The sequence below is a fragment of the Eptesicus fuscus genome, chromosome 8, assembly GCF_027574615.1.
Source record: "Eptesicus fuscus isolate TK198812 chromosome 8, DD_ASM_mEF_20220401, whole genome shotgun sequence".
NCBI lineage: Eukaryota > Metazoa > Chordata > Mammalia > Chiroptera > Vespertilionidae > Eptesicus > Eptesicus fuscus.
In genome coordinates this window covers 79,869,394-79,885,267 of record NC_072480.1, presented here as the reverse complement: position 1 = coordinate 79,885,267, position 15,874 = coordinate 79,869,394, and the positions used below count along the sequence as shown (strand labels likewise).

Here is a 15,874-nt window from a genome sequence, read left to right as displayed (position 1 = left end):
AGAGAGGTTTGACCTGGCCACTGACCAGATGTGTAATCTTAGGAAAGTCATCCAACAGCTTTTGGCTTTAACTTCCTCTATTTCAAAAAGGATATAATGAGATAAAAAGGCCTAACTCATAACATGTACAACACAAATGTAGATCGATTAAAGATGTGAACATCAACAATAAAACTAGAAGTACTCTAAAAGAAACAAGTGAAATAACTTCCTAAGCACAATATAAAATGTAGAAGAATAAGGAAAACTGTTGGTTCATTTGATTACCCTGCTGTGAATGACTTTTAAAAAATATATATTTTAATTGATTTCGGAGAGGAAGGGAGAGGAAGAGAGAGATCGAAGCATCAATGATGAGAATCATTGATCTGCTGCCTCCTGCACACTCCACACTGGGGATGAAGCCCACAACCCAGGCATGTGCCCTTAACGGGGAATCCAACCCTGACCTCCTGGTGCATAGGTCGATGATGAAAAGGAGGAGGAAGGGAAAGATTCCTTTAGCAATCTAAAGAGAAAGATCAAGTAAATATTAAAGACTAGAGTGGCACCTCAATTGAGGTAGTGTTTAAGAATTTCCATGCAAGTCAGGAAGCAGAAACCCAGATGCCTAATGTAATTATCAGAACAGGATTCCTTAACTAGGTATCAGAGATGATGACTTAGCTACAACTTCTTTTCTTAAAACACACTTTAAAAGACAGGAATATTGCCCTGACCGGTTTGGCTCAGTGGATAGAGCGTCAGCCTGTGGACTGAAGGGTCCCAGATTCGATTCCAGTCAAGGGCATGTACCTTGGATGCGGGCAGATCCCCAGTGGGGATGTTCAGGAGGCAGCTGATCGATGATTCTTTCTCATCATTGATGCTTCTAACTCTCTATCTCTCTCCCTTCCTCTCTGTAAAAAATCAATAAAATATATCTTTTTTTAAAAAGACAGGAATATTGCAACCCTGTATCTTTTATTTCCTTTTATCAAGATTATATTCCATTGTCTCTTGTAACTACATTCAATTTTTGCTCATAAAACATATGAATCATATAGATGAAACAAGTTGTCAGTTTTCCATAAATCTGTCTTGATTCTTGCTAGCATTCTTTACTCTACTCTACTCACTCCTTTTTTTTTTTAAAGTTTAAATTCTTTATTGTTTAAAGTATTACATCAGTCTCCTTTTCCTTCCATTGACCTCTCCCTGGCCGCCCTCACGCCCCAGCACATGCCCTCACCCTCCTACTGTCTGTGTCCATTGGTTATGCTCATATACATGCATATAAGTCCTTTGGTTGATCTCTCACCTACCCACACCCACCCCCTCCCCTGCCTTCCCTCTTAGGTTGAAGGGTTTGTTCGAGGCTTCTATGTCTCTGGATCTATTTTTGTTCATTGGTTTATTTTGTTCATTGCATTCCACAAATGAGTGAGATCATGTGATATTTATCTTTCTCCGATTGGCTTATTTTGCTTAGCATAATGCACTCCAGGTCCATCCATGCTGTCACAAATGTTAAGAGTTCCTTCTTTTTTACCGCAGCTTAGTATTCTATTGTGTAGATGTACCTGTGGGAGCCCCTTTCACGTCCCCCGTGTTTCAGGGTTCCTGTTCAGGTCCGGTTTCTGGAGAAGGCCGCAATCAAAATGAAAAGAGACTGGAAAAGAGTTAATTTGCGTAAATGGGGGGCCAGGCGGGAGTCCACCTCTAGGGGGAGGACTACTCACTGCTCTGGCCTTTGCTATCCCTTTTAGTGGGGTTCTGAGATACACCCATATCCTTTAGGCAGGAAATTCCAACAATAGACAATCAGCAAAAATTTACATATGATTAACAGGTGAGATTTGCTTTAACTACCAATGTCTTAACTAAACAATGAGTGACTAGCTCTGACCATTCAGAGCGATTAAGGTTGTCCGCCTTCCAGAATTCCCTTTTCACATTTAACTTCCAATTGACAATGTTCGGTTTCCAGCATGTACCACTGTTTTTAATCCACTCATCTACTTATGGGCACTTAGGCTGTTTCTAAATCTTAGCTATTATAATTGTGCTGCTATGTACATAGAGGTGCATATATCCTTTCTGATTGGTGTTTCTGATTTCTTGGGATATATCCTTAGAAGTGGGATCACTGGATCAAATTGGAGTTCTCCGGTATTTTTAATTTCCTGAGGAAACTCCATACTGTTTTCCACAGTGGCTGCACCAGTCTGCATTCCCACCAGCAGTGCACAAGGGTTCCTTTTTCTCCACATCCTCACCAGCACTTGTCATTTGCTGATGATAGCCATTTTGACAGGTGTGAACTGGTACCTCATTGTCGTTTTGATTTGCATCTCTCAGATGATTAGTGAGGCTGCTGGAAGGGGCTGGCTCTCCAGAAAAAACAGCTGCTTAGGTCTGGAGAGTCAGGAATGTCTCAGTGCTGGACTTCTGGTCACCTCTCCCTGACCTGCTCTCCTCCACAGCCTCTCCCTAGACTCCATAAATCTGCACCTCCACCTGCACTGCAGCCATGGGTGAGTGTTTTTATTTGACAGGTCATATGAACTGGGTTTAGTGAATAAAAGGGAAGACAAAACAGGCAAAACAACTGAGTGACTTCTAGTTTCTCCTCCTCCCCCATCCCCCGCCGTCACTGCATGGCTCAGGCAGCTCTTCAGGATGCCTTTCTGGGCTCAGCCTCTCATGGCTGTGGACTTAGCTTTAGAATCCCCTGCCCCCAGCAGCTCTGTGGATTTCCTTTCCACAGTCAAATATTATGCCTGTCCCCAAGAGACATGGACTTGGTGCCATGCAGCTTCCTTCTGACCCTCTTGACTCAGTGGTCTCACAACTCTCTCCAGCCCAGACCCCAGACCCGGCTGCAAATTGTCTCACCAGCTGTGTCTACTTTGCCAATTCTGGGTGGATGTCCTTCTATTTAGATGCTCCTTCTATCTGCTCCAGGATAAGGCTCGGGACATGTCTGCCTATTCGGCCACCATTTTCCCATCCCTCTCCATTGATTTTTTTCTAGTCACTCCCTCTTATAGTCACAGACTATAAATGGCTTACATTTCTCATTTCTAAGTGGTGACAGCTCTCAAACACAAATTAAACACAAATTTCCCCTTTCCTAGTGCCTATGGCTCTCCTAGAAAAGTAATTTACATTTATGGTCTCTATTTTCTTGCTTCCTCAGCACACTAAAATTTAAACCCTGCTTCCATGACCGCGACCTGGGTTTGCCATATATATTGAATGACTGATAGGTATTAGTGACTTCCTGTTTTGGGTTGGTTTGTTTTTTTCCCCCAAAGGGAACAATCTTATTATAAGTTTCTAATGATGCATTTGACCTTCTGAATTTCTTACTTCTGTGAAAGTCTCTCATGTCATGACTTCCCTAAGGTTAATTCTCCTCTGACTCACTGAATATCTATAAATGCCTTTTTGATTTGTATTGCTGGATTCAGTTCCTCTGTCTTATAAATGCCCCTTTTGTGTTGATCTAGGCCTCCTTCTCCTTTCATTTTGAAACTTCTCCCCAATGACCTTGTACATTTTTGTGGTTTTAACCACATGTGGAATTATTTCTACAGTTATGTTCCCAGTTGTATATTTCTAATATTTATTATCTCCTGAACATCAAATAGTATGTCCAAATGCCCACATATTTTAACATTCCACATATATATTTAGGCTGTATCTATCTAAAAAAGAAATCCACCATCTTTATACCCTCTCTTTGACTTCCTCCTGCATTTCTGTTTCAATGTGTGTTCCCACCAATTCATTCAGTCACCTAATTCACAAACATAAAATCATCCTCACCTCCTTTCCTTCTTATCCCAGAAATACAACATTTAGTTGTACATATTGTGCTCTCAAAAAGGAGACCCAGACTTTGGGATAGATCAGAGTTGGCAAACATTTTTTTCTAAGAAGCCAAATAGTAAATACTTTAAGCTTTGATACCAAATAGTTTCTGTTGCAACTACCAATTCTGCTGCTGTAATAGAAAGTAGCCATAGACAATTTGTAAACAAATGAGTGTGGTTGTGTGCCAATAAAAGTTTAATTATAGCCCTAACCGGTTTGGCTCAGTGGATAGAGCGTCGGCCTGCAGACTCAAGGGTCCCAGGTTCAATTCCGGTCAAGGGCATGTACCTTGGTTGCGGGCACATCCCCAGTAGGGGGTGTGCAGGAGGCAGCTGACTGATGTTTCTCGCTCATCAATGTTTCTAACTCTCTCTCTCTCTCTCTTTCTCTCTCTCTCTCCCTTCCTCTCTGTAAAAAATCAATAAAATATATATTTTTAAAAAGTTTAATTATAGCAATAAGTGTAGTTTGCCACTTCCTGGAATTGAGTCAGGGTTGCTGAAATCCAGCCTATGTTCTACTTAGCTACATCATGGGCCCAGAGTAGGCACATAAAGGGTGCCATGGGGCTAGGAATCATCTTGCTTTTAGCATCCCCACCTCAAAATTTAATCATCGCATCATTTCATTTTTACTTTCAAAATATCTTTTGAATATATGTCTTCTCCTTTCCAAATTCATTTCCATCACCTAAGTTAGTCCTTGGACAGTATTTCAAAGACTTTCTAACCTGAATGCATATCTTAAAATCCTACAGACAAAACAAACTTTCTCAAATTCAAAATAAAAAAATCAGATGAACTTACATAAAACGAAAATTCTTATGTAATCTATACAAAGCATGTTTGATCTGATTTTGCAGTCTAGTCTTCCATTATCATTTCTCTTGACCTTTATATGCTAGTAACATTGGATTATTTATAGTCCCCAAAGCACTGTTATCTCTGTTTATCCACAATCCCTTCTTTACTGCCTTCCCATCTTCAAATCTCCACCTAGAAATGTCACTTTCAAATTCTACAACTGGCCCCAACTGTCCTATTTCTGCATTTATTTCCCTCTAATTGCCCACAAAATCTGAAAGAATTAAGCACATTTTTCTCTTTGCAAGTTCTTAAGCTTATACACACATTGGTAATTAAGTATATTATTTTTTTATATATCTGATTATTTATATATTTTTTCTGTTAGTAGATCATATGTTACTTAAGCACAAGGATTATATATTAGTCATCTGTGTGTCTGCAGTGTTTAGCACAGGGCTCAGTTTATAGTGAAATCTGATAGCAGCTACTCCCAGCTACTTCTCAGAGAGGTCTAAAATACTGAGATGATTCTATTTTGAATGCAGAAAGAACTTCCAGATCATTATAGGCCCTGGATGGAAATTGCCAGCAAACTTCCTGACTTGATTGGGAGTCACCAGCTTCGAGCTCAAGTGAACGAGGTATGTATAAATAGTTATTTTACTTTTCCACCCCTTCTCACCACCCTATTAAAATCCTCATGCCACTTTTTCTTCTCAGCATTGTGGAACTGGGTGAGTTCACTTAAGGACACCAATTATTGCCATTGAATTTATTGACCCAATGTTTTCACCCTTGCTGAAGAACTGAATGACTTGTTCCTGTTTTGACACATGTGTTACCTTAAAATTTCCAGAACTTGCATAAAACAATTCCCGGAATACATATTAAGTACTCCACCCATATTTGTTTTAAAAAAAGAAAATAAGCCCATCTTGTGTAGCTCAGCAGTTGAGCATTGACCTATGAACCAGAGGTTATAATTTGATTCCCAGTCAGGGCATGTGCCTGGGATTGCAGGCTGTATTCCCAGTAGGGGGCATGCTGGAGGCAGCCTCTCAATAATTCTGTCTCATCATTGATGTTTCCAGCTCTCCTTCTCCTTCTCCTCATATATATAAAATGAAGACAATCTGGTTGGGATCTGTAGGCAAGTTGCTGGGTAAGATTTAGCTGGGGAAGGACAAGCATAGAAATGCTCACCCTGTGTCACATGGTCAGTGCTCCGCTGCTCTGAGTGAGTCCGCCTTGAATGTACCAGAGGGGCCTCACAGAATAGTTGAGTCAAGAGAATTTCTGCGTTATAAGGTCAGTGTTGTCAGATTCTGGAGGAATGATTGATAAATCTGTAAATACATATGGGATAAAAATGAGAAATATTTGCCAAAAGTATATAAGGAATAAACAGTGAAAGAATGACAAGAACGTGTAATCAGAAGAACATACATTTTGATTCCGGAACACCTGACTTTGAATCCTGGTTTTATCAGTTAGTAGCTACATAACTTTGAACAAGTGACTTAATCCCTGTGCTTCTGCTTCCTTATTTATAAAATGGGAAAACATGCTGGTCTCATTGAATTGTTGTGAAGACTGAATTATTTTTGGAATAGCTTTTCGGATTTCCTGTCACACAATAGTGTTCAATATATATTTGTATTTCCCACTAGTCCCTTTGCATCTGTCTTAGTCTCACAATTCAAAGTGCCATGTGATTTCAAAGACACAAGAAATGTTTTCTACTCTCCAAAATTCTCCTTCACTGGCTATTACATACTTAATGTCCATAATTAAAAAATTCATTTAAAAAGACTCATTGAATGTCTGCTAAGGACAAGTCACAACATTAGAGACATTGTAAAAGAAATGTGAAACACTGTCTCTGGTAAAATGGCAAACAAAACCAAAGAATTTATTTTCCTGCCACATAAAGGGCCCATTAACATGGCCAAAAGAATACAAAAAGAAGAAAAAGGTAAGAAAATATCTGTAGTGCAGGAAAACAAGATACAATTAAGATAAAATTTAAGAATGTACATACCATATTAAGCAAATCATAGTGATCTACAAATGGGTGTATATGACCCATGCCAAGCATTCAACCACAGCAATAAGAAGACCCCCGCCCACCCCCACCTCTTGGAGCCTCTCTCTCCCATCTCAGTACCAGGGCACAAAATCCAAAGGGAGTCTAAGACAGTCTGTAGGAAGACAAATTCAAGTTCAGCTTCTGAACTGCACAGTCCTTTGTACCAGGCTTTCCTCAGGCTTTTAATTAATTAAAGTGCCATAAATAAAATGAAGGACTTGCTGAATTGGTGTTCCTCATATATTAAATGTCAATGAGAAAAGGCCAGGAGTGTCCTGCTAACTTTTGTCCATTGAAACCATGGGAGTTGGGGAAACAGCTTCAGCACAAAAGTGAAATTAATCCCCTGACACTTCCACTGGGCTGAGTAGTGGCTCTTTAAAAATCGTGTTTCCTCGGAATCTGTGAATGTGAGATTATTTGGACACTAGAGGCCCAGCACACGATTAAATGGTGTGCGGTTAAGGTCCCTAGGCTTAGCTGCAATCAGGGCCATGTCCGCCGCCCAGCATTGCTCCTCCACCTCCGTGATCTCTGCCCCGGGAAGCGCCATGCTAACAGCCCCCGCCCTGCAAGGCTCTGTTAGAGAGTGGGAATTTTTGAGCAAGCTTCCAGAGAGGCCGTGGACTATGCCCCAGATAGAGATGTCAGTGCTGACACCAGGCCAGGCCTTGAGATAGGGTCTCATGGCCCCTTCCCAGCATGTAGGCCTTCTTTCATAGAACACTGTCAGCTTTCTGAAGAACAGGATGACCCTGTGAATAACATGGTCGTCATTGGCATGACTCTGACGTTGCTTAGGAAAAACTGTTTTGTCTTGGGTTACTTGTTCTGCAGAAACCGGATGTGGTTAATGTGCTTAAAAGGGGTCCTACACAAAGGGTCGCTGCTGCTCTCTGGTCTCCCTGCGTGGAGAATGGCAGAGCAGTCGCCGGGTCGCCTGGCCGCCCGGCTAATAAAGGCTCCCTAAATTTTAATTTGGTCTGGGCTCCAGTGGTCATTCACTCGCATCCACTCCACAACAGCTCCTTGGCCTCAGCCACCACACAAAGCTCCATGCTCACAGCCCCCCACCTCACGAGGCTCCCGAGCCTCTGTGGCCCCACCCACCATGCCGTGAGAGCCAGACCAGTCCTTTGGTTGTTTGGGCCCACCGTTCCCTCTTCCTGACGCCCCGCCGCAGGCAGCCGGGGGCCCACAGCTCCCGCTCCCTCAGCTCCCTAGCCTGCTGTTTGGTCGTCCTTCCGGTCATTTTGGTCATGACGGCACCTGGCTTTTTATATATTAAGATAAAGTCTTTGCAGATGTAGACAAGGTCATATTGCACTAGGGTGCACGCTAAATCCACTAAGACTGGTATCGTTAGAAGAAGAAGGGAATGTGGACACAGACACCCAGGGAAGAACACCACATGAAGGCAGAGGCTTAGATTGGAGTTGGCATCTATAAGCTACACCGAGTTGCTGGCAATCACCAAAGACTAGGAGACAAACAATGGAGCAGGTTCTCCCCCCTCATCGCCTCCAGAGGAACCAACCTTACAAACACCTAAATTTCAGATTCCTAATTGTGGGAGAATCAATTTTTGTTGTTTTAGCTTCCCATTTTGTGTGCATTTGTTAAGGCAGCTGTTGGAGACACGCTTGGCAGTCTCTATACTTCTAATTACTCACAAAACATCTAACTAGATAAGACCATTTTTAAGACTTTACCACCATAGGCTGAGACTAAATAATTTGGAAATCAGTTATGAGAAGCAAATATAATGGCTCCCAGGACCACATATGAAGCTACATACTCAAATATTTGTCCTCTTGTGTCCTTTACTTGGCACAGACAACATAATAAGTGAATTTCCTGTTTGGATCTCACAGTACTTTAAGGACAACCACTTGTTCTTAGAAATTTGTATCTTGGTTACAAATAATAATCTATACTAATAAAAGCCTAGGTGGTCCTCACATGCAATGTCATCACAAGATGGCCTCCACAAGATGGCCACCACAAGATGGCCACACATACAGTGGAGGCAGGGCCTGGTGGCCCCTCCACGAGGTGAGACCCAGGGGTCCCATGGCTCTGCATGGCACAGAGGAGGCCAATCCCAGCGGAGAAGGCAGGTGGCGGCAGAGGAGGGCAATTGTGGGCAATCGTGCCGGCAGGGGAGGGCAGTTGGGGGCGATTGTGCTAGCAAGGGAGAGCAGTTGTGGACGATCAGGCCAGCAGGAGAGGGCAGTTGGGGGCATCAGGCCAGCAGGGGAGGGCAGTTGAGGGTGATCAGGCTGGCAGGAGAGCAGTTAGGCATCAATCAGGGTGGCTGGGGAGTGGGTAGGGGGCAATCAGGCAGGCAGGCAGGCAGGTGAGCAGTTAGGAGCCAGCAGTCTCAAATTGTGAGAGGGATGTATAACTGCCGGCAGTCGGACATCCTCCAAGGGGTCCCAGATTGGAGAGGGTGCAGGTCAGACTGAGGGACAACCCCGCCCCCACGCATGAATTTCATGCACTGGGCTACTAGTAATAATAATAATAATCTTCTTCCAGGAAAATTAGCCCTCCTCCACCCTCCTGCCTTAAAACACTACAGTCAACTGACTTGTTCACAGGAAGCTAGGACACTGGAAACATTATTAGGGAAGCTATATCAGCTACTAATCCTAATAAAACTCATCTCCATTCCTGATGTTAACGAAAAAAAACCATTGAAACCTGTAAAGAATTTTAGTGAGTTTATTTGAGCCAAACTGTCGACATATGCCGGGAAGCAGAACCTCAATGAATTGAGATAATGCTCCGGAGAATGCAGGGTTACATCTATATTTATACATTGAAATCAAAGGAAAGGGACATAGGTGAGTTACATGAAATCCATTGGTGACAGATTAGGGAGGTGGGACAAAGCAAAGTGGGGAAACCTCTGGGATAGGGTGAAAAGTGAAATGATGGACATGTGCTTCTCTTACAGAGATAGATATAGGATACTTTAACGTAATTAACAGTTGACAATTAACTTGATAACAATAACAATGAGGGAATGTCCCAGTGCCATTTGTTGTGCCCTGAGGGGTCCGGGGTAAAAAGGAAGTTACAAGTTACCCAGACATCTCACAGACATCTCACAGATATGTTATCTTAGAGGCAAAAAGGCAAATGGGCTCAGTAAAGAAGATCTAAGTTGATCTTTGTCAGGGAAGATATCGGACTAAGACATGACTACCCACTATAACCTGTTTGTAGTTAAATATTTAATTTTCAAACCATCCTTTGTGGTTATTTCAGGTCTCTGAGTTTACAAGACTGCCACGCAGGCCTCCCCTGAGCTTGTCAGGTTAGCATGTGGCTCCTTTCATTCACACTGAACACAAGTAAATAAGCCCAAATTATCAAAAGATATGCAGAGAATGAGTGAGTCACAGAGCAGGAGGAAGGAACTGGACATTTAGAGCCAATGACCTCCAATCCAAAACAAAATATGAGATCAATTCTTTTAAAATTTTAATGTAATTAATTTAAAATCATTAATTAAGAATTAATTGATGTATAAGTAATTACATTTACTTCATAAAAATAAGTGAAGTTGCTACATAAAAGAAATTATTGGAAAACAAAGAAAGAAACAAAAACAGTAGTAAAAACCCAAATAAATTAGAAAAAAATGGTAATTTAGGGAATTCCTTGAAAATTTGTATAAAGCATAGAGCAAAAATGAAAAAAATACCTGTCATCAGAAAAATAAAAATATGTGAAAAAGAGAAATGAGTGATTCAAATTTCATAAAATAGAGCTCTCACAAACAGAGTAGTGTAGGTGGGGGAAAAGGAAAGCTTTAAGCATATAAGAATAAATTTTTTTTAATCTCAATTAATTAATTCTATTAAAAAGACAATGGGGGTAGGAGGGCACCTAGATATTCTGGTGAAATTTCTTATTTTCTAGATTACAAAGGAAAATTTTTCAAATTTTAATCATGAAATAATAAAACTGGGTTACTTACAGAATAACATAGGACTATTTATAATAGTATTAAAAGACAATTTAACATCTATTTGAATTGCTATAATTAAAAAAAAAATCTGGCATTACCAACTGAGGATATGTACTGAAAGAGACTCTCATTCATGGTGCTGGTGGGAATGCAAAATGGTACAGCTACTTTGGAAGACAGCTGGCAGATTCTTATAAAGTTAAACATAGATTTATCGCCTGACCCAACAATCACACTCCCAAGTATTTAGCCAACTAAACTGAAAACTTATGTTTGTGGAAAACCTTCTGTGTAAATGTTTATAACAATTTTATTCATAATCACACAAACTGGAAACAACCAAGATGTACCTCACCAGGGGAATAGTTAAACTGAGTACAACGGACTAAATGCTTGTGTTGCTCCCGAATTCCTATGTCAAAACTCCTAACTTCCAATGTGATTAGGAGGTGGGGGCAACGAGGAGTATTAGTCAGGTTTTGCCCAAGAAACAGAACCAAGATGTGGCTAAAACAAATTAAGGTGTAAAATACTGGATATTGAAGACTTACTAGAAAAAAGAGACTATTAAGTAGCTTATTATTTTTCTATTGATATTGCATTTATAATATTGTAAATATATTGACTTAGACAAAAATATATTTTTAATAAAATTTCACCTGTTTCTTTTTTACTATTTTTGAAATGTGGCTTCTAGAAAAATCACAATTGCACATGTGGCTTTCCTATTTATGGAGACAGACAGTACTTAACATGAGAGAGTAGGGCTGAGGTCAGAAGGGAAATTGCACCCTGGCTCAGTGCCCCCAGGCTTTGTCAAATACCTTATCCTCTCTCACTCTGTGGGTTTGGGGGAAGGGAACCACCCTGCATGAGAAGTTTTTAGCATTGTGCCTTCAATGCTCTTTAGTAAGAGCCTTAGAACAAATACTTAATAAATAAATGCTGTTATAATTCTCAGGCTGGTTCCAGTTGAAATGCAACATCTCAGCACCCCATCCCCCCACCCTCCACACACACACACACACACACACACACACACACACACACACACACACACGCCTAGGGCACCTTAAGTAGGCAATCTTATCTCAGAGCCAGTTTATAAGAGAAGGAAACACTCAGACTTTCCTTAGGTTAGGAAAGGCTGCCCCCTAGTGGATAAGGAGAGAAGGATTCCGTCGGACGGTCCCAAGCCCAAGATCCTCCTGGGCCTGGGTGGGTCCCAGCTCACTTGGAGGTGTCTGTAGCTTGAAAGGAAACCCTAGACACTCACCGCTGCTCCCTCAGGGGTTTCTTCGGACCCGGAGAGGGGCACCAGAGAAGATCTAGACAGGCTGTGTCTAGGGTGGGGGAGGTGATGGAAGAAGGAGGCAAGCTGAGGGCGCTGTGCCTGGAAGTGGAGCTCAGGGTCCTTGGTGTCAGCCAAGGCAGGCGGGGCCGGCCCAGGCAAAACTAATAAACTGACGATATCTGTTTGGGTATTGCTGTTAGTGATGACTAACTTCTGCACAGGGTGTTGCCTTCATTGAGGACATGCCCTGTGTGACACGGGAAGGAAACGGTCATGGAGAGGTTCAGGGACCTAGCTAGGGTCACCGGGAGTGTTGAAACAACGGCTGGACAACCATTTGGTCCAGTTTAGCTCCCCCCTCTAGGAATTTGGTCAGATTCCTAAGTCCATCGGGCCTCTTTCTGTTAGGATACACAGCTGGTTAGATCTCAGCAAGGAAAGGGAGAGCAAACAGGAACTGACATCTGACTAAGCAGGCAAATAGCTTTGGCGTCACCCCAGGAGCAACTGACATAGGTCCACCAGCTCAACAGGCCTGGGAAAACCTTACTGCCCACAGCGCAGGGCTGTTTTAGGGCTAAAGATACCAAGTAAGCAGATGTGCTTTTATTCATTATTATTATTTTGTTATGATTTAAGCTTTTATTTGGGAAAGATACAACCCAATTATTTGAATAAATAATAAGATAAAACCTTATTATTTGAATACTGCATAAATTACATAGGAATGGCAATCAGATAAACAATTCATTCTCTCAGTGATAAAAGAAGTTTTGCTAATAAAATATAAATCTTAGCAAAGAGGAGGGTTGAGAGGTTCCTTCCACTTAAGATAAAATATGTTTTCAGCATCTTTTTTTAAAAAAAAGTTATTGTTGAGAGTATTACAGATATTCCCCATTTTTCCTACGTTGTCCCCCTCCCCCCTCTGCCCAATTCCAGCCCCACTCTAGGTCTTCACCACACTATTGTTTGTGTCCATGGATTATGCATATGTGCATTTTAAATTATTGGGTTATTCTCTGCCTGACCCCCCTCCCCTTCCCTCTGAGATCCATCAGTCTGTGCTATGCTTCCATACTAACAGAGGTGCTTTGTTTTTAAATGATGTGATTGTAAAAGCTGCCATTGAAGCCCTGGCCAGTGTGGCTGAGTTGGTTGAGCATCATCCCGTACACCAAAAGGTTGAGGGTTGATTCCTGGTCAAGGCACATGCCCAGATTTCAGGTTTGGTCCCCAGTAGGGGTGTGTAATGGAGGCAACTGATCAATGTTTCTCTCTCTCTCTCTCCCTCTTCTTGTCTCTCTCTAAAATCAATTAAAATATAGTTTTCAAAAAGTTGCCATTGAGGACTCCCATGTAATAAATGATCTTAGTCAATTTAATTATTTTAGGTAACCAAGTGGTCACCTCAGTGATGGAGACCAGTGCCTGGCACAACCATGGGCACAATTTAGGGACTTGGGTGGGGCTGTTAGGTACTTGCAGAACAATATCATTTGGACTACCTCCTCCTGTCCTGCAGTGTCCTAGGATCGGGGAGAAATGGGTGTGCATGGTTCTTGCACTGAAATAGAACCCATTCCTTGTACCCAAAGAACCCTTCAAGCCACAGAACCCCTGTGCTCATCCCATCCCCTGCAACTGATCATCTCTGGAACTTCTCTTGAACAGATGCCCCTCCTGAACTGCCAGTTTCTCAAGAGTTACAGGGAACAGCGCCTGGCTCACCTGGTCCTGAGCTTAATTACCATGGGCTATGTCTGGCAGGAAGGAGAGGCACAGCCTGCAGAGGTAAGGGATACATTGATGCCTGTCTGCTCATGGGCAGGTCTGCTGCACCGAGGACATGCTGTCTGCTTGGCACCACAGTGTTTTTCTGGAAAATGGATCCCTTCTTGTTCTTTTCTTTGGGTGTCCATTGAAGAAAGAGCAAAGAGCCCATTTAAATGAAAGATGTCTTCCTCCTGACTGAGAGGTTAATTTTTTATGTGTTTTTTTTTTTTTTTTTTTTTTTTTAGAACTGGTAGCCCTTTTATTACATTTTGAATCTATTTGTTTTCTGTCACTCACTTCCAAGAATGTTTGAAAAGTTGGGTTTGAAAGCAAGTTTGAAATCTCATAAAAAAACTTACTGATAGCTCACATTTGACAGCATTTTGTACTGCTAATACATCAATTGTCTTGGTCAATTTTCACAGTCCCATAAGGTAGATAGATCTAAGCTGTGTCCAATTTACAGACAGCTGAGGACCATAAAAGTCCAAGGTCAGATGGCCAGTTTATGGAAAATCCAAGGCCAGACTCCAAACTGTCTAATTTCACTAATGTCAACTCCTTCCTCCAGAGGCACACGTTGACATTTACAACACAACTGCTTGCTCTCTAACAATTATTGGTTTGACTCTTAATAATTCATGTAAATCTCTTCTGAACATTTGCATAACATTTTACAGTTTCAGCCCGAAACTTGAGACATGAAATCTCCGAGCTCCATTAATTGTAGTATAAAAGACGACTGCCTTTCATTTTATATAAATGCATCTTTTCCAGAAATCAGGGAGCTGCTCATGTTCCAGCATTCCATGGTCAAGGGAATGGCCCACACCTGTTTTGTTTGCCTGGTTAATTCTACCTCTTATCTTTCAAGTAGGTGCCTGAGACTCCCTATGAGAACAAAAAAAGGAAAGCGACAAAGAAAAGTATAGAGCTGCTTTAGATTTTTTAAACATATATTTTTATTGATTTCAGAGAGGAAGGGAGAGGGAGAGAGAGATAGAAACATCAATGATGAGAGAGAATCATTGATAGGCTGCCTCCTGCACACCCCCTGCTGGGGATTGAGCCTGCAACACTGGCATTTGCCCTTGACCCGGCATTTGCCCTTGACCAGAATAAAACCTGGTACCCTTCAGTCCGCAGGCTTGAGCCAAACCAGCTAGGGTTGCTCTGGATTTTTTAAGTGTCAGTATAACTCTTCCCATAAGCAGTAGCTTGAGGCGACTTCTGAAAATGGTTTGCTGTTCACTTGGCCCAGAAAATCCCACAAAGTCATGCCAATCAAGAGATTCAAATCTTCATGTTCACTTTAAGAACACTCGTGAAACTGCCCAGGCCATCAAGGGTATGCATATCCGAAAGCCACCAAGTGTCTGTCACTTTACAGAAGCAACATGTACCATTCCATCCTTACAATGGTGGAGTTGGCAGGTGTGCTCAGCCACACAGCGGGGCTAAACGCAGGGTCTGTGGCTAACTGCTGAATTTAAGGGTGTAGATGTAGATTATCTGGTCATTGAGAAAATCTAGGTGAACAGAGCTCCCAAGATGCAGCGCAGAACCTACAGAGCTCATGAGTGATGAACCTCCATACGAGCTCTCCCTGCCACATGGGAAGGATTCTTACTGAAAAAGAGCAGATTGTTCCTAAACCAGAAGAGGAGGCTGCACAGAATAAAAGTACATCCCAGAAGAAATGGAAGAGACAAAAACTGATGACCCAGGAATAATTTAGCATAAAATAAATGTTAATAAAAATCAAATAAATGTCAGTACATATAACTTTTATGAAAGTATATGTCTATTGTTAGAAAGTTTGATATCTAGGCCCACAACAGAATATTCCAATTAGGTTTCCCTCCCTTGCCTGTTCTCCAAACCATAATACTACATCAGGGAAGGGGTAGAGAAGGGTGACAGGTGATGGAGTCTCCAGCTTTGAGGAGGGTCCATGTATTTCCAGGCCCCATGAGCCCCCTACTCTCCAGTCTCAAATCCTATCTTACTTTTTTTGTATCTTTCTGACTTTTCAGCTAAGTAGACACCTCTCTTCTGCACTGTCC

The 15,874-nt window shown here is 41.8% G+C and overlaps 1 protein-coding gene across 1 annotated transcript in view; it reads left to right on the top strand.

Annotated features, from left to right (window-relative positions):
• IDO2 (indoleamine 2,3-dioxygenase 2) overlaps window positions 1-15,874 on the top strand; it is a 53,558-nt gene that overhangs the window by 13,749 nt on the left and 23,935 nt on the right. The window contains exons 2-3 of the mRNA XM_008144002.3: window positions 5,213-5,308; window positions 13,707-13,826. Coding sequence (XP_008142224.2) covers window positions 5,213-5,308; window positions 13,707-13,826 — 216 coding nt within the window. The remainder of the gene's footprint in view (window positions 1-5,212; window positions 5,309-13,706; window positions 13,827-15,874) is intronic.